This window comes from Euprymna scolopes, chromosome 29 (assembly GCF_053919585.1).
Source record: "Euprymna scolopes isolate OS-2025 chromosome 29, ASM5391958v1, whole genome shotgun sequence".
Classification (NCBI taxonomy): domain Eukaryota; kingdom Metazoa; phylum Mollusca; class Cephalopoda; order Sepiida; family Sepiolidae; genus Euprymna; species Euprymna scolopes.
The window spans coordinates 86,209,377-86,228,005 of record NC_136510.1 but is presented as its reverse complement, the minus strand read 5'-3'; the positions used below and the strand labels follow the sequence as shown (position 1 = coordinate 86,228,005).

The window sequence follows — 18,629 nt, the reverse complement described above, 5'->3', positions numbered from 1 at the left end:
CTTCTCACTCAATGAACTAGAAACCGCCATAGAAAAATTCCATAACTCAGCTGTAGGACCAGATGAAGTACACTACAGCTTCCTTAAAGAAATTCCACCCAAATTATTAAAACTCCTTCTCAAAATTTATAATAAAATATGGGAAACAAAAGATTTCCCAACTTCATGGAAAAATGCAACAATAATACCAATACCCAAACTGGGAAAAGATACATCAAACCCAGAAAACTACAGACCAATAGCTCTCACAAGCTGCCTATCCAAAATCTTCGTCTTATATGGTATCTAGATGACAACAAAATAATTTCTAAAATCCAGTGTGGATACCAAAATAATGAAGGATGTATAGACCACATCACTAACCTCGAAAATTACATCAGAGAAGCTTTTATCAATAAGGAACACGTAACGTCTGTTTTTTTCGATCTTGAGAAAGCATATAAAACTACCTGGAAACACGGTAGCATAAAAGATCTCCACAACATCGGACTAAGAGGCAGACTACCTGAATTCATAAAAAACTTCCTAACAGACAGATCTTTCCAAGTTCGCATAGACTCGACTTTATCAGACCCACAAAATCAAGAAAGAAGGAGTGCCCCAAGGCAGCATATTATCAACAACTATCTTTAACATAAAAATCAATAACATTATAAAAGAACTCTCTCCTGATATACATAGCTCCTTATATGTAGATGACTGCTCAATCAGCTACAGATCTAAATACACTCACACTATTGAAAGAAAACTACAACATAACATAAATAAAATTAATAAATGGGCAACGAAAAATGGTTTCAAATTCTCCAAAACTAAAATAAAATGCATCCATTTCTGTAACCAACGCAAACTCCACCCTGACCCAACCTTACAGATTGAAGGCGAAAAAATTCCATTCGTAAACGAACACAAGCACTTGGGATTCATTTTTGACAAAAAACTAAATTTCATTCCACACATCAATCACATCAAAACCAAATGTAATAAAGAATTACAACTCCTACAAGTCATCGCCCATACAGATTGGGGAGCTGACAAGAACACACTACTCAGACTATATAGAGCATTAATTAAATCAAAAATAGATTATGGTAGCTTCATTTCCACCATAAAGTCATATCTAAAAACCCTCAACACAATCTGTCACTTCGGACTAAGACTAGCACTAGGAGCATTTCCAACCTCCCCTGTAGAAAGCCTGTATGCAGAAACATATGAAACTCCTTCAATGCTTAGAAATCAAAACCTTGGTCTAAAGTACTACACAAAACTTACAGCCAACCCCACAAACCCAGCACACAATAGCACTTTAAATCCAAACCATAAACACCTTTTCGACCAAAAAGAAAATGCAATCAAAACCTTTGAACTTAGAATAAAATCGATTTCCAAAGAAGCAAATTTACCCATAACCAAAATTCACGAAACTGTCCTACTAAAAACCCCTCCCTGGAAAATCGTATCCCCTAACATCGACCTAAGTTTAAGTAAATATGAAAAGAAACATACTCATCCAATAACTTATCATAATGATCTCGATAAAATCAAAGAAAAGTATTCAGACCACACACACATCTATACAGATGGATCTAAACAAAATAACACAACAGCCAGTGCAGCAATACTCAATAAATAAATCAAAAAACAATCAAAATTCCCAAAAGAAACCTCAATCTTCAGTGCTGAAATACATGCTCTAATCTTAGCTCTCAAACTCTCCTTCAATAACAAAAAAAAAACAAATTTATAATCCTTTCAGACTCCCAATCTACTCTAAAAGTGATTGAAAATAAAAAGATGGACAACCGCCTAATCGCAAAATTACTCCAAAAATTAACTGAACTAAACAGTAAAAAAGAAATCATTTTCTGCTGGATACCGAGCCATTCCAGTATTAAAGGTAATGAATTAGCAGATTCTGCAGCAAAAAACGCCTTAAATCTCCCAATCGATGCAAATTTTAAAATTCCATACATAGATCTAAAAAGACGTATCAACGCATATACAACAGAGAAATGGCAAACCTACTGGAATGAACACCCTAACAACAAACTTCACGAAATCATGCCAAAAATCAAAAGGGAAGAACAAAATACGAAACTAAACAGAAAAGAAGTCAAACTAACAAGAATAAAAATAGGCCATACTCACTTAACCCAATCATATCTCCTAAAAAAAGAAAGCCAACCCATCAGTATGCCTTGTCAAACACCACTAACAATCAAACACATTAATTGAATGTACTGATTTTGTAACAGTAAGAAATCGATTCTACAAAGAAAACAATATTAAAGAGTTATTTGATAAAAATAATCCCCCACACCATACTCTCATATCTTAAAAAAATTGGCCTTTATAAAAAAATTTAAAAAGAGCCCTTTATACAACGGTCCTGGATATGACCTAAAACTATATCCGATGGTGAGGCCCCATCTTGTGGGCCTTGGGGAGTGTGGAGCCACCCGTTAATTGCCATTGCTCCCAGGTCCACTCTGACCCGGAGTGGTAGTACATGTTAGGGTCCCAACTATGGGTTAAATAGAATCCGACTTAAAAAACAAATATACTCCATTAAAAATCGTTCCTCAAAATCACTAGATTCGGCATTAAATAACCTGAAAAGAGTTGATATGCCATAAAACAAAAACAACCAACCAACCAACCAACCAACCAACACTGGAGAGTCAAAACAATGAAAAGAATATGCTGTTGTCCTAGCCCTACTCATGACAGTAGAGAAACATAATTAGACAGTAATTACCAAAATCAATAGTCTAAGCTATTTCAAAAGTGTTTTTTTCCCTGTTAGTTGCAGTATGTTGCTGGTCCTGTGCAGTTTGCCTTGTTTCTTGGGAAATGCTGATGGGGCTGTCCAGGTATTTTTTGCAAATCAGAGTGTTCTTCTTTGGGAGTGCTAACATTTCAATTCCACTTTCCAACTCTTGTCATATTTCTCACTGTAGGAGAGGTATAAATACCATCATTTTTTTATTTCTTCAATTTTCTTATCAGTTTGTTCTAACTGAGGATAAGGCATCCTACCAGATGCCAAATATTCACCTGCTATCTCATATATCTCAACCGAGAGATCTTTTTAAGATTTTGACTGTCCCTTTAAGTGCAATTGTTTTAATCTCTCTTGCACTTGGTTCACCGAGTATATTTGCCAGGTAGTTTTTGAAATTCCTTTTCATAAGTTCAATTCCTCCTATAATTACTGGAATGATAGAAATCTTCCTAAGATTCCAGTTTCTTTTCATGCCATACATAAGACCTTAGTATTTTGTTCTTTTCCTTCTCAGTTTTGTTTAACCCAGCATAATTGCGGACACTAACTTCTACTAAGGTTGCTTCTTTCTCCTTATTCCATGTCACTATGTTAGGTTTTATAGCTCTGTTTCTAGGTACGTAGCTGTATAATCATAGTATATGTGTGTGTATATGTACATTTATTTATTTTTATTTTTTTTTTTAGTTTTGTTTCACTTTATTTGAAGTTCTCAGAATACAAGGTGCCTCCTTCGTAGGATTAACACTCGAACTCTATACGAGATACATAGATATTCGAATATTCCATTAACATTCTTTACCTCTGAAACACAGGGTTAGTAAAGAAGTTGATAAATCAATTTTCCTCTCCCCTCTTTCTTTTTGGATTTTTGGTCTCACTGAATTCCAGGACTCAAGAATTCATCTAGTCTGGTTGAGTATCCAGCTTTGTACTGCTACTTGAGGTAACATTATTGGAGAAGGTTCGCCGCCAGTGTGGGTTAGTCATACAGAGATCTTACTTTTGCTGCAAATACAAAATGTGATTTTGAATTTTTTTTTTTTTACATAGGCATCATCACTTATCAAGGCTCAGAGGCAACTCGAGGATGAGGGTTAAAGTGTACAGTAGTCAATTGGACAATATAGTAATCGTTAGGAATGGAAATTTGGTAAATTGGTTAACTTAAGTGGAATCGCTCATCAAGAACTTGTTTACGTTGGACTTGACGACAACCATATTGTAGTCAGCTGGAAAGCAGGAAAACGGAAGACAGTTCCACATGCGTGCAGTTCTAAGAAAGAAGCTTTGTTCATGAAATCTACGCTTTGGTTTAGATAAAGAGTGGAGGGAGTTATTGATAGTGTTTTTAGCTAGACGGGTGTTTTTCGTGAAAGTTTGGCGAGGGGGAGGGCATAGATTGGAGCTCATCCGAGCACTTGCCATGAAAATAACGATAAAGCAGAGACAAACTCGCAACATCTCTTCTGTGAGAAAGAGGTTGCAGGGAAAAGAAAAGGACATCCCCTACTAGGCTACGAAGTCTATTTTGAACTCTATCAAGGCAGGATAAGTCCTTTCTGTCAGCTCCTGCCCAGATGTGGCAACAGTACTCCATCGTTGGACGTACCTGGCTCTTATATAGATAGAGAATTGCATCAGCAATGAGATATCTACTTGATCGATAGAAGTATTTAGCTAGAGTTTATTAAGAAGGAAAAGTATTCTCATGCCATATTCTCCTGACAAACCCCTGTACAGAGAGATCTTAGACACTCAAGGATAATGTACATATGCGTATATAGGTGTGTGTACATTGATGTAAGTATGTGTGCGTGTATGTAAAAATTTAAAGTTTTCATTAAACAAAAAAAACTTTTTTCATCCATCCTATTTTTTCGCTTAATTTTAATTATCTCCCTTTAATTAAAAAAAAAAATTAATGTGATTATTTAAATATTTGGTACTTGTACAGTTTAATCAAGGCATTAAAAAATGAAAACATCGGAAAAAGGTTATATTGTACGTATCAGTTTTGGACTTAAAAAAAAAAAAAATTAAATTTAATTTGATCGAGCAATTTTTTTTTTTTTTTACTGCAGAAAAACACGTTCTTATGAGAGCGCGTTGACGTCAGCCATTATGGAATTTGTTGAACACTCCACGTGGAGATAACTCCATGTAAAGCACCGATACTCCCTCCCCATCTTTATTACTAGCTTTTCTTCCTAAAAATCGAACCTTTTGCTCGGTATAATAAATTGTTTTTTCGCTGTAAAAAAAAAAACTACTTGATGAAATTAAGTGAAATTTTTTTCGGAGAAACTATACAGGTGCCAAATATTTAGTTATTTGCATAATTTTGCATCTGTTAAATTATTCAGAATTACATTTTAGGAAAGAAATCAGTACTTGTGCAGTTTATGGACCGTGTTGAAATAATGTTATTACGAGGGTTATTCCAAAAGTAAAGCCACCTATTTATTTTTATAAACTTAAAAACTAAAATGTTGAAGAGCTACGAAGATGGGAGTGGTACCATTAAGACGAATGACCATTTGTTTTTCTCTAAAGTCACCACTATTCTCAAGCACTTTTGCCAGCCTCTTTTGATTTCTCATTTGTAAAAATCCAGAGTGCACTTTATTACTCGTACCTTTGTCACCATTCTGAAATCGAAAAACCCATCTCCTCACTGTGCTGAAATCAACTGCATTGGCTTCGTAAACGTTCAAGAGGCGCTGGTGAATGTTGATCGATTCAGTTTTTTCTGAGTGAAGTAATTCAATCACACATTTCTACTTCTGACTCACGTTCATGACAGGTTATTTTCTTAGTCTTGCGCTGTCAATATATGCAACAGAGCAATGAAACTTTCAGGTCAAAAATGCATAAGTTCACTCATCATAGCAATGCAGTTTGCAGTCCCCTCTGATCCGTTTGGGCGAAATAAAAAATAGGAGGCATTACATTTGGAACCTCCCTCATAGTTAGAAAGTCATTTTTAAAATGAGAGGGGAGGTTTTCTAACTGTTCTGTACTTTCACCTAACAATTTAATAAACAAAAGATAATGTGAAAACTTAATTTAACTTGAAAATCCTTTTTCCTTTTTTTCCCCCTCCTTTATTAAAGCCTTGGTCATAAAACTGTTAGCAATAGTCAGAGACTTACTTAACTAATTAGGAATGCATAAAAGTTACGAATATCACGATAATTAGAAAGTAAAGAATTCCGAAAAATGTGACAGTGATACACGTTCATTCACACAATTTTGAGGCAGCACGTTCAGGACTGTAGAACACTAAGCAAAAAGAGATTGACGGCACATCTCTGAGCAAACACCGGTGTGATTATGCAAAGTGGCTAAATGTGATTGTATATAGCACAATCTGTAAACTGCACAAGCATCAAGAAATTATTCACTCTATTTCCATTGTGAGACATTTTCTTTCTGTTTTTTTTGTTTGTATTTTTTTTCTATATCGATTGTACGTTTTTTTTCTTCAACTTTCCAGATTGAGACGTTTTCTTTTTCGTTTTAATTTTACTAATTGAGTTATTTTATAAGAACATTTATGCGAACACTGGCAAAGGATAATTCGCCCTCCACCCCGCCCCGTGTTATTTTTTGTCAGAGGTTGTACATTCGTGCAAAAAAAAAAAAATAAAAGTATATATAATTCAATTTCGGTCTGATACATAATCCTAAAAGAGTTATTATACGAATCAATATTTAACTATATTAATATTTCAGGTGCTTGTTCAGAATCACCCCCACCCTATAAAAAAAACCGAAAATAAAGAAAATCGATATTTTTTACGACCTGTCCTAGCGTAGTATAACCCCCCCTCCCTCCTCAACCACCCCATGTTAAGAACGGTTGCCAGATCCCCCCACCCCACCCACCTCCTCATGTTAAGAACGGCTTTCGAGGTTGGGGGGAGAGGTTATTCCGAAAGTCGTTCTTAACATGGGGAGGTTGGGGTGTTTATAATACGCTGGGGCACGTCATAAAAATTTACCGACGTACCCGTGAGGGAATGGTACACCAAAAATCACGTAAAATGATCAAGTCGTTTTATTTAAAAAAAAAAAAAAAAAAAAAAAAATTATTAAATTAAGGGCAACAATCTCGCGACGCCGTCTTAAAGAAACCAGGGAGATAACTTCGAATCGAAATTTTAGAAAGCTATTCTTAACAGGCAGAGGTGGAGAGACATAGGAAAAAAAATCGCTTAAAATTAATTTTCTTAAAAAAAAAACAAACAATAAAACTGCTTGATCGATTTACGTGATTTTTTTTTTTTGGTGGGGGGTATTTTCTTTTCATCACGGGTACCGATTTTTTTTCTTTATTTTTCATGGGAGAAGGATGTTACGCAAGCAAGCGCTATGTTTCTTTAAACTCTACTTATGCATTGAGCACTGTTGACGTAAATACTGAAACAAAACCTATATATGTAAGTAACACACGCGCGCTATATATATATATATATATATATATATATATATATATATATATATATATATATATATAATCATAAACGTTTCCAAGAAATGTCAATTGTTCTTATATACAAAACAATGTCGAAGTTGTTGTTTTTTTGTTTTTTTTTTGGTTGTTTATTTTTCAATAAATCTATAGACTTCCCCTCCGACCACCATGAACACGATCCAACAACTACTATGACTACTTCAACAACTTGACAACACGCGTTTATATATAAACCTATATATAACAGATGTTCGGCGATTAAAATGAAGATATGCAACAAACAATTTATGTCTTTTCTTTTTTTATTTAAAAATTATTTAAAAAAGATTAAAAAAAAAAAAGGGTTTTGTCACACGTGACCTATTTTTATTTTAGTTATTATTTTTCCCAATGAACGATTATAAAACGTGACCGCGTGCACGTCTGGCCAAGGGACGTAACTCTTTACAAATTTCAGCAACAAAATTATATTTGTAAAGTTAAAAAGAAAATCATATTTGATTTGATTTTTAATATTTTTCGATCAGATTTAAAAAAAAATAAATTCCTACTTTGTCAACTTTCAAAGTATTATCCTCAAAATGTAACTCTTCTCTCGTACTCCACATAAACTGTCTTGGACACCCTTGAGCAAGGTTTTCGGTTCTACCACCACTCATCTCCCCGAAATCCATCTTTTTCAGTCTTTTTTCTACCTGTCCTATTTTCCAACCTCATCAACTACCCAAGCTCTCACCCAGTCCCCAACTGTTGAGGGCATGACACAAGACTGTATCCAATCGTGAAGGCTCCAATTTAGGAGTTTTCGAGGGAGTTTAGTGACCAGCTAAATCAAGTCGCTCATCACATAATCAGAAGAATCTATTCGGACGGAATTTATTCATTTTAGGAACAATTTGATTTTGTCACTGGTCGCCCACGCAGTTTTGTCGGCACATAGACACAGCTGTAACGTGTCTCTTTTACACACAAATCCATGTGACTATATTTTTATCTATTTGCATATGTAGGCAGTGAACGGGTTGGAACATTCAAGAAAACTCATATATAAGCGCCAGAGTGCCAAAACAAACTTGTCTAGGCAGTGTTTCCACAAGTCACCAATGTCGCCGCCCGTAATTGTCGATCGTGTCAGACTCTGTTCAAGGATGTTGAAACCACACCAAGTCTCAACAATGATTCCATGATTTCCAAACAGCTTTTTGCAGGCTAAATCACCGCTGTTCAAAATTATCATGCATGTGGACTTCATCACACGACATAAAAATCAGCTTGAGTAAAAGTGTCGAGTTCAAAATGCAAACGGGAAAATTACTCAATCCCTGTACTAATGAAGCTCACGCAAACAACAATGGATAAATATTTTTTGCTCACAAACTTTTATCCTACTGGTATTTTTCATTCGCAGGGTTTTCTTCATAAAATGTGCTGACATTAATAATTTCCTCAGTCACTAAAGACTTCCAGCAATACTTTTACAATTATGCAAATATTCTTTTTCCAATTGAATAATGATCCTGAACTTTCATCTTATTAAAATACACATCTCTCCGCCTTATTAATGGACCTCAATTTTTTAATTTCATGCTCATGGGAGGATATCATGGGATGATATCGAACAGACAAAAATCTCTCACACATATCTCACACACAAAAATAGACCCCTTCTGGTAAAATAAAAATCATTATTATAAATGTTTGTATTTCTCCCCGAGTTGTTGCTTTATACTGATGTTTTTTTGTTTGTTTCTTGTTAGGGAAAGCAGTTTCGACCTATGCTCTTGTCACCATCATGAATTCGGAGATCGGTCAATACTCCTCCTTCCTATTACCACTACTCTTATGTCTGAGTTGGAATAGTGGTGGTACCCATCCAGATCTCATCTGTGTCTTAAATAGAAACCATCTCTGCAAACTATTTTTTGTTTCCAAACAAATTAATCCACAAATCAGCAGGACTCGTGGAAATTCCACGGAGTGAGAAATATATTTAGTCAACAAATATATTTTAATAAAGCTAATATTTTTCTGGATAGTGCAACAAAATTTGTTTTTGAGACAGAAAAACCATAACGCGCAGCAAATACGAGTTTATTAACATTTCTATGAAACTAATGTCCATTGTACACATTAAATACGAACACACGTTTGGCTGTGAACGCTATAAATGATTTCCCCCACTTTTTGTCTGTGCCTAGACCTAAACGTGGATTCCATGAACAAGGCTTCTTTCTGGGAACTGCACACCTGTGGAACACTTCCGTTTGCCTGCTTTCCAGCTGACTACAGTGTAACCGTCTTCGGGTCGAATGTAAACAGGTTTTTGATGAGCCGTTCCCCTTAAGTAATCCAGTTTACCAAATTTATGCTTCTAATGATTACTATGATATTGTCCTTTTGACCAATGTACATTCTTTAACCCTTATCCTCGAGTGGCCTCTGGGCCTTGATAAGTAGTGATTTCTTTGTAAAAAAAAAAACCCCAAAAAAACCGACCCAAATGAGATAAGTACTAATAGATACTTGGAAAGTAATATTGTGCTACATAGTTCAATGCAAATAATAAAATCACAGCGTAAGGTACTATCTTTAATTTACTCCTTCAGTCCAGCACCTCTTGGCAAACAATGTTTCTTTTTCTTTTCTTTTTTTTTGCCTTATTTCTTTCGAATGTTCCCTTTTTTATGCAATATTTCACTGACTTCTTTCTTTGAGGAACTGCTGCACGGCAAAATTACTACAAGTTAATTACTCGCACAATTACAACAATGATTATACATTATTATAATGATATTCGAAAACGAAGCTACATCAAAAGGTGGTCACTCTCATATTCTTTTATATATATTAGATTACATGCATTTATAAATATCAGGTGGTTTCAGATATCATTTATAAGAATGTGAATTTACTTCATGGATTAAAAGCACATTTGAAAGATGCCCTAACCCTAATCCTCCCTCAATACAAGAAGCTTTTACAGATGTTCATAAATAAATGAATAAATATTAAGGAGTTGTGTTTGAAGTTTGTGAAAATAGTTTGAGAAGAAAAAAAAAAGACATTGCCGAATATCAAACACGGTAAACAGAATGAATGAGAATATTGAAAGATTTTAATAATTTTCGATTATAAATTATTTACCAACGTAATGAGTTGAACCCAGATGATATTGTGGTGTTATTTTCTTCGAATTTTCGAGGTAAACCTCGTCTTCAGAAAGGAGAAGAAAAAATATGTACAAGCATTCAGTTGAGATGTGTTTTTGTCAGGAGCCGGAATTTAATATCATTTATTTGCAAATTGTACATTATTATGAATATTTGATTTGATTTTCTTTAATTCAATTACTTTTTTAAAATTTATTTTACTAGCAGAGGGGGATGTTCAGTCATAAAATATGCTTAAATATAATATTTTAATTTGTTCAGATTTCGTATATATTATTATAGAGTCATGACTTCAAAAGTTAAAAAAAAAAAAAAAAAAAAAAAGCATTTGGGTGCCATTAACTAGAATCGAAACTGAAAGCAAAACTGTAGCGTTCAAAGCTGGTGACGTTACCACTGTACCAATGTGACATGCATATGAACTGATTAAAAATTTAAAATAAAACTAAAATGAATGTACAAAATTTATAACGATTCTTTTTCAATTTTGACCCATTTTTGACCCCTTAAAAGGTATTTTAACCGGCTAAAGAGCCATAAAAGAACTGTACATAAAAAATCCAATCATTTGAGGCCCCTAGCGCTGCTCTGTGACTTTTAATTTTGGAAGAGATAGCTTGAAAATATGGAGACAGACAGACAGGCGGACACAGACATATAGCCTTTTATATATTAGATTTTATTTTATTTATTTATTTATTTATTTTGTTTTATTTTATTTTTTCAGGCAACTTCAGGCTTTGGATAAGGATCTGTTGAAATTGAAACAACAAAAGAATCATATTCAAGAAAAGGTAAGTTTTTTTTTTGTTTTTTTAATATTCAAAACTTATTAAAATGACTCATTAAGAAAAATATCTTATATGACAAACAGACTTTTGTTTTTGGATTTTTGAGATAAAGATTGATAATATCTATTATTTGGATTGTTCAGACTAGGGGTGTACCTATTAATCGGCAACTAATCAGTAATCGGCAAATCTGCCGATTACTTACTTTTCTCTATCCTATTAAATTTAAATCATTTCATCACTGCCAAGTGACTCATCAGATAGTTTTGACACATTAAGATAGTAATTACTAATTTAACTTAACATTTAATTGTCTTGTTGCTATTATGGCCTTTTGCCTTTATTAACTAAAATTACAAAATGCAAAGTACAATTTTCAATTCTTAAATATAATTAAGCACTTAGATAAGAAAAAAAGAAATTACAAACCAACTACAAAGTACAAATTGTAATTCTTTAAGTAAATAACTATAAGCTGAAGTTCTGTACATGCTGTTGCTCTACTTACTCTTCTATTCTCGCTGCCTGCCTCCTCTGCTCTCAGTTTCCTCAGTATTTAAAGTTGAATACTTTTAAGTTGTAATATAGAAACATTAGAGTTTCTCTATTCTCAGGATACATTCTGTTCCTCATAGGTTCATACACATTACCACCTGTACTAAAGTGCCACTCACTCTCCATAGATGAAGGTGGTGTGCTTAAATATTTTGAGGTCAGTTTACTCAGCAGTGGTAATGTCTCCCGTGTCTTCTTCCACCACTGAAATGGATCATCACCTCTTGCGAGTAATTGTAAAGTTACGTGATGGTCAAGTTCTTTTGTGCACTTAACCATGAGAGATTTACTCCTTTTGAGTTTAGATTATGATTCTTGTATTTCTGTTGTAGTTGCAGTCTCCAAGTTTAACTCAGCTTCTACCTGCTCTAAGTTTTCATTTGTTACTGTACGCGTATTCGATACTAATTCATCAAACAGGCTTGAAAGAGATACAGTTTTACTTTTGCTGTGATCTTCTTGACCCTTAACAGAGCTTGACGAAATGTATCCTGCTGATTCTGCTTCATTATCATTAGTAGAAAGTAGAAGATGTAGAATCTAATTCTTAGTATTTTCCATGTCATTCTTTTGAAATTTAAATTTAAATCTTGGCTCTAGGAAAATAGACACACAAGTTTTTATCATTTAGATAAGATGAAAATCTTGTTTCCATTGGTTCATTGAATTGTTCAGTGGTAAGGATATTTATTTGCTCCCCTACCGAGCAAATTAGGCACAAGGCTGATTTTTAAAGTGAGGAATGAAGGGGAAATGGGGACCAACTCCCTGGGGACTATGGGAGCTGGATAATGACAGTTGGTATGAAGGGTTGCCCCTACATTGACCAAGGTCTTATATGTGGGGTTGCTCCCACATATCATCTTTGCTTGATACTTGTTGCCCAGGCCCCGAAGGACCAGGGCCAAGGATTTCACTAAAGTCAGATATATTAGAAGTAGATTGGACAGCTTTTGAAAGAAATAACCTCAAAGCTAAAATTGTGGATATTATCATTGATATGGTTGAAGTTCAGTGACTTGCTTCTTTGGTGATTTCTTCAAATGGACTCAATAACTGGACAATTTTTTTAACAAGTCCCCATTAGTAAGTTGTTAAGGTAGGAATCTTATAGCGTCACAAATTCTCGTATGAAAAAACTGAATGAATCTCTTAAAAAAATTCCAGTTTGTGTGAATCATTCTGCTTCACATATATGCCATGAAAATGTCCTTTCTGATTAATGTTTACCAGTCAAAAAAATATTCTGTTATCCTGAAAAACAGGCAAGTTCGTTTGCTTATTTTAAAACTGATAAACGTTAATCAGAAGGGACTTTTTCTGGGCATTCAATGTAAGGCAGAACGGTCCACACAAACCAGAACTAAATCATTGGTAAACAATCACAGCGTTAACTTGAACAAAGCCGATACAAAAGTTAAAACAATAAAAAAATTACAATAGTACTTATGCAGAAAACATTTTGGAAACCCATTTCTTGACATGTGGAGGAGAGGGTGTTTTTCTTACTAGTCTGTACTTTCACCTAACAATTTAATAAATAATACAAAATAAATGATTTGTGTCACAAGCATTGAAGAAGGACAACTGAAGTTTTTTTCTCTGCATGTGTTTGACTGGGGAAGCCGTTGAGGAAACCACCTCAAATGTACGAATGTGATCAGTGCCAAGCAAAGAATTCAACAGAATCGCAAGGAAATACCAATTGTATAAAATAAAACTATCGTTGATAACATAAAATTCTTACATTTTCTTGAGCATACTATTTAAGAAGTACATGGTGTAAAGAGCTGATATTTGAATATAGCATTCTACAATGGTATTTCTGTTGGATGTAATGGTTGTCTTCACAGGCTGAGTTACAATGTATGATAGTTATTCCAGATCTGCATATTTTAGCAGTTTTTGTGATGTGTGATTTTGAAATTAGTATATGTTTATGACATTTGGTACTTTATTTTTGTCACCAAAATTGAACATATCAGCATTTTTATTGACTTATTATATTAAGTTGCAGCTGGAATTGTTTAAAAATATATATATATATGTGATTTTGAAATTAGTATGTGAATGACTATTGGTACTTTATTTTTGCCACCAAAATTGAACATATCAGCATTTTTATTGACTTATTATATTAAGTTGCAGCTGAAATTGTTTAAAAAAAAATATATATATGTGATTTTGAAATTAGTATATATGTTTATGACATTAGGTACTTTATTTTTGCCACCAAAATTGAACATATCAGGATTTTTATTGACTTATAATGAAGTAAGTTGCAGTTGGAATTGTTTTAAAAAATAGGCATAATAATCATTATGTATAGAATTATATATTGAATGTTCATATTTACTGTCATTTTAATTCAATTTTATTTGATGATATTTTAAAAATTGTCCATCGGTGCAATTTTGCTATTATAAATGATGCTCACTTTTCACACCTCAAAAATAAAGGCCAAAATTGAACTCGTAATAATTGTAATTTTACTTCCTACTGTCTTCTTATACTTGGAGTGATGAAAGCATCTTTTGTGACATTTTTACTGTTTTTTTGTCAGTTGATTTCAAAGTTGACATGTTATAATTTACACTTGCTTGTGCTTCTTCACCCTCAGCAGGGTAGTGTATCCTGCTGATTCTGCTTCATTATCATCAGGCGAAAGTAGATGTAGAATCCAATTCTAAATGTGCCAATCTTTTAAAATTAATATTTGAATCATGGGTCTAGAAAAGTAGACATACACAAGCATTTAGATAGGATGAAAGGCACTTGTACAGTTTAATCAAGACATTAAAAAAATGAAAATCTCCAAGAAAGGTTATATTGTATGTATCCGTTTTGGACTGAAGATCTCCGAAAAAAATTTCACTTAATTTGATCGAGTATTTTTTTTTTTTTTTTACTGTGGAAAAACACGCTTTTATGACAGCACGTTGAAGGTAGACATCTTTGAATTTTTGGAACACGCCACGGGAGATAACTCAATTTAAAGAGCCGACGCTCCTTCCCCATCTTTAATTCTAGCTTTTCTTCCTAAAAATCGAACCTTTTGCTTGGTATCATAACAAATTGTTTTTTCGCTGTAAAAAAAAACAAACTTTTTGATGAAATTAAGTGAAATTTTTTTTCGGACAACTTCATTCCATAACAAATACATACAATTTAAACTTTTTTTTTAGATATTTTCATTTTTTAATGTCTTCATTAAACTGTACAGGTACCGGATGAAAATCTTGTTTCCATTGATAACCTCAATTATTCAACAATGGTAAGAAGCATTCCTATAAAGTCAGAAATAATAGAATTAGATTGAAGAGCTTTTGACAGAAATAACCTCAGAAATAAATTTGTAGATCTGATTGATGTTCTGTGACTTGTTTCTTTGGTGATTTCTTCAAATGGACTCTGGAAATGAATATTTTTTCAAACGTGACTACCTCCGACAAACCCGACAAGCAACTAAGTCCCACCCCTTTACAGTAGAGATCCCTAAGTGTAAGAAAGCCTTTTACTCTAATAGTTTCTTCCCCAGAACTGCAAGTCTTTGGAACTCCCTTCTGGGATACTGCTTTCCCAACTGTACTGATATGCAGAAGTTCAAGTGTAATGTGAACAAACATCTTGCTACTCATCTCCCTTCATAATGCACCCACAAATTATGCCCCCGATAGTAGCCACCTACTTCAAAGTGGCACTGTGCCTTGTTTGGGGTGAAAATTGAATAAAAAATTGTTTTAAAAGTCCCCTTTGGTAAGTTGTTAAGGTAGGAATCTTATCAACAGCACACATTACAAGAGCTTTTCATTGTTCTTAATTTATTTTCAGCATATAATATGTTGAATTCCACCATATGGTCACACCTTGAATGAGTTTGTTTTTCCAAATTAAGTTGATCCCGTATTTCAGTTAATTTACTAATTGCTAATAGAAAGCGATGAAAGTGAGAGACTATATTTCTGTTGGATATAATGGTTGTCTTCACAGACTGAGTTACAATGTATGATAGTTATTCTTAATCACATTACCTGACATCAGCAACCATATTTGTTCCTGAATCCCACAAGACTAAAAAAAACTTTTATTCAGAACATTGGGCAATTCTTCATTTATTCTTGCACCTGTCTGTGCACCAGGGAATGGAACAACTAAGCACAATTCTGCACAGTTCAAAGCCATTTGAAAACCAATAACCTGTCAAATACTGAAAGGGAGCATTATCTGTTGTAGCTGTCTGTAGTTCATGAAATGCTGTTAATTTCAGCAAGAGACAGTTGAATTTTTGTTTTACTTTTGTAAATATATCAAAAATTATTTTGTTCAAATTACAGCAGTTCATTAAAAAAGTACTTCACTACAAAGTTTTGCAATAAGTCTATTAAATCCAATGTCAGATATTACAAAATATGGTTAAATATCAACAGTATTTCTCTTATCAAATAATGGATCTCTTTTGATCTGTAGTCATTAATATCTCAAACTTTTTTTGGCCAATATTGATTCTGTAGTAGTTTGGTGTTTCGCTGGAGGCTGGTAGTTTCTGTCACTTAGTCCTGGATTGTCTGTCCTTGAACATTCGTCGTGCTTCCTTTTCTTATCTTCAACTACTCCTTCTTTTAGATGAGCCTTTCTAAAATGGTTTAACATATTAGTTGTTGCAAAAGTTTTTGCTGATTTGCCACCCTTTGATGTGATGGTTTGACATAACTTGCAAGCAACTGTATTCTTATTCTTGGGATTAACATCAAAATACTTTCAACAGAAACTGGTTGCCATAATTATTGAAGGTTATTGTCAATATTTAGTAAATTTTTTACATATACAGGGCTTTATGGACAAATTTATCTTTAGTTTACCTTTGACAACTAAATATTTTCGTTTACTAGCCAAACCCACATGATTTTTAGAATATGACATCTTCTTTCTGTGACGAGTATGTACATCATAAATATTTTTCTGTGTTTCTTTTTAATAAGTGTCATTCTAAATATACAACAAATTTTGTGCTGATACTTGAAGGTATAAACATTCTAATTTCTTCAGATGTTTTTTTTTAAACAGCCTTCATTAAAAAAAAAAGAGCATATCGTTCTATTAAAGTGTTATTGTTTGAATAATTTAATTTTGTTCGTTTTATTAAAAAAAAAAAGTTGAAAAGATATTTTTCAATCGGTAGTGAGCCTTGGAATATTATCAGTGAAAGAAATACGATCGGCAAAAGATAAGCGCTTTATTATTTCTAGTCGCCACTTTGAAAAATCACTCGCAAATGCGATTGTTTCACTCACAATGTAGAGCCCTGATATATGTATTGTAGCAAGAGCCCAAAAATGAGGAACAAGTATGACTGATGAAGAATGGTTTAGTTTTGGTTTGCATATTGTCGCAATTTACTGTAAAATTCCTCAATATGAAACTGCAAGATGAAATAATAATTTTCTTTGACGGTGATTTAAAGTATAAAATAATAATGTAAATCTAATAAGAAGAGAAAGGAGGGAAATTTTCCATACGTTTACATCTGTTTGCCTCGAATTCAGTGCAAGTCTACATGTTAACAGCACATCATGCCTGTTATTTGATAATTAGGGCTATGACAACAGCATATTCTTTTCATTGTTTTGACTCTCGACTATATATCTGACGCAGTTAGACACAATTAATCAACCGAGAACCACATCACTCTACATAAAAACAAATAAGATATCAATGAATATATACCTGAGAATCAAAACAAGGAAAAGAATATGCTGTTGTCATAGTCCTGTTGATAATATGATGTAGATGATGTATGTTGCTTTGAGAAATTTTCATTGACTAACAAAATGAGTTAACGTGTCTTTGTTTATAATATTTATCTATATATCTATAAAAGTGAAGAACATGTCTGTGTGTCTGTCTGTCTGTGTACATTTCCCTACGCAATAACTTTGTTAATTTTAAGTCTACAGACTCGAAATTTGATATACAGGGTACTGAGATTTGGGAAAATCTATGTGATCAGTTTTCGGCCAGAAATTTTGCTGAGGGGTATCAAATTTCGAGTCTGTAGACTAAAAATTGACAGTTATTGCATAGGGAAATGTACACAGACAGACACACAGACACGTTCACTTTTATATATATACTAGCATTTCAGCCCGGCGTTGCCCGGGTGTTTGGTGGTGAATGCTGAGCAAAAAAAAAAAAAAGGTCAATTTTTTAAACTTTGACCCCTTAACATTTATTGCTTTGGGCTCAAATCAAGTTATTAAGTTAGATCCATGTCCAAGGAACCTATATTTAAAATTTCAAGTGTTTAGACCCCAAATTGTCAGGAGTTTGGTAGAGTTCTCAAAAGTCAAATCATTGAACTTTGACCCCTTTACAGCCAAATTTCTGGCCGAAAACCGATAACATCGATTTTCCCAAATCTCAGTACCCTGTATATCAAATTTCGAGTCTGGAGACTAAAAATTGACAGAGTTATTGCGTAGGGAAATGTACACAGACACACAGACAGACAGACACACAGACGCGTTCACTTTTATAGATATACTAGCAAAAGTACGCGTCGTTGACTGGGTTCAAAAACAGCCTACAGAAAATGGACTTATAAAAGTATGATAGGTTATGAAAAGGAAAGGTTGTAAAGAGATAGCTTCGAATTTGGAGGTATCAAAACCAAAGCAAAATATGATGAAAGTAAAAATAAAATAGATAAAACCCATAGTTCATTATACCATACCTGTTCACACTGAAACACTTGTCACAATATTTTGTGGATCTATATTAAAAAACCTTGTTAAATTTTGTGACGTATTTTCATTCTATGGAGGTCAGGCGTGAATAAACACCTCATA

At 33.6% G+C, this 18,629-nt stretch overlaps 1 protein-coding gene across 2 annotated transcripts in view; it reads left to right on the top strand.

Moving 5' to 3' along the window:
• Positions 1-18,629, top strand: part of LOC145252771 (THO complex subunit 7 homolog) — a 285,927-nt gene that overhangs the window by 247,264 nt on the left and 20,034 nt on the right. For both annotated transcript variants that reach the window (XM_080112684.1, XM_080112685.1), the window contains exon 6: positions 11,166-11,232. In XM_080112684.1, coding sequence (XP_079968810.1) covers positions 11,166-11,232 — 67 coding nt within the window. The remainder of the gene's footprint in view (positions 1-11,165; positions 11,233-18,629) is intronic.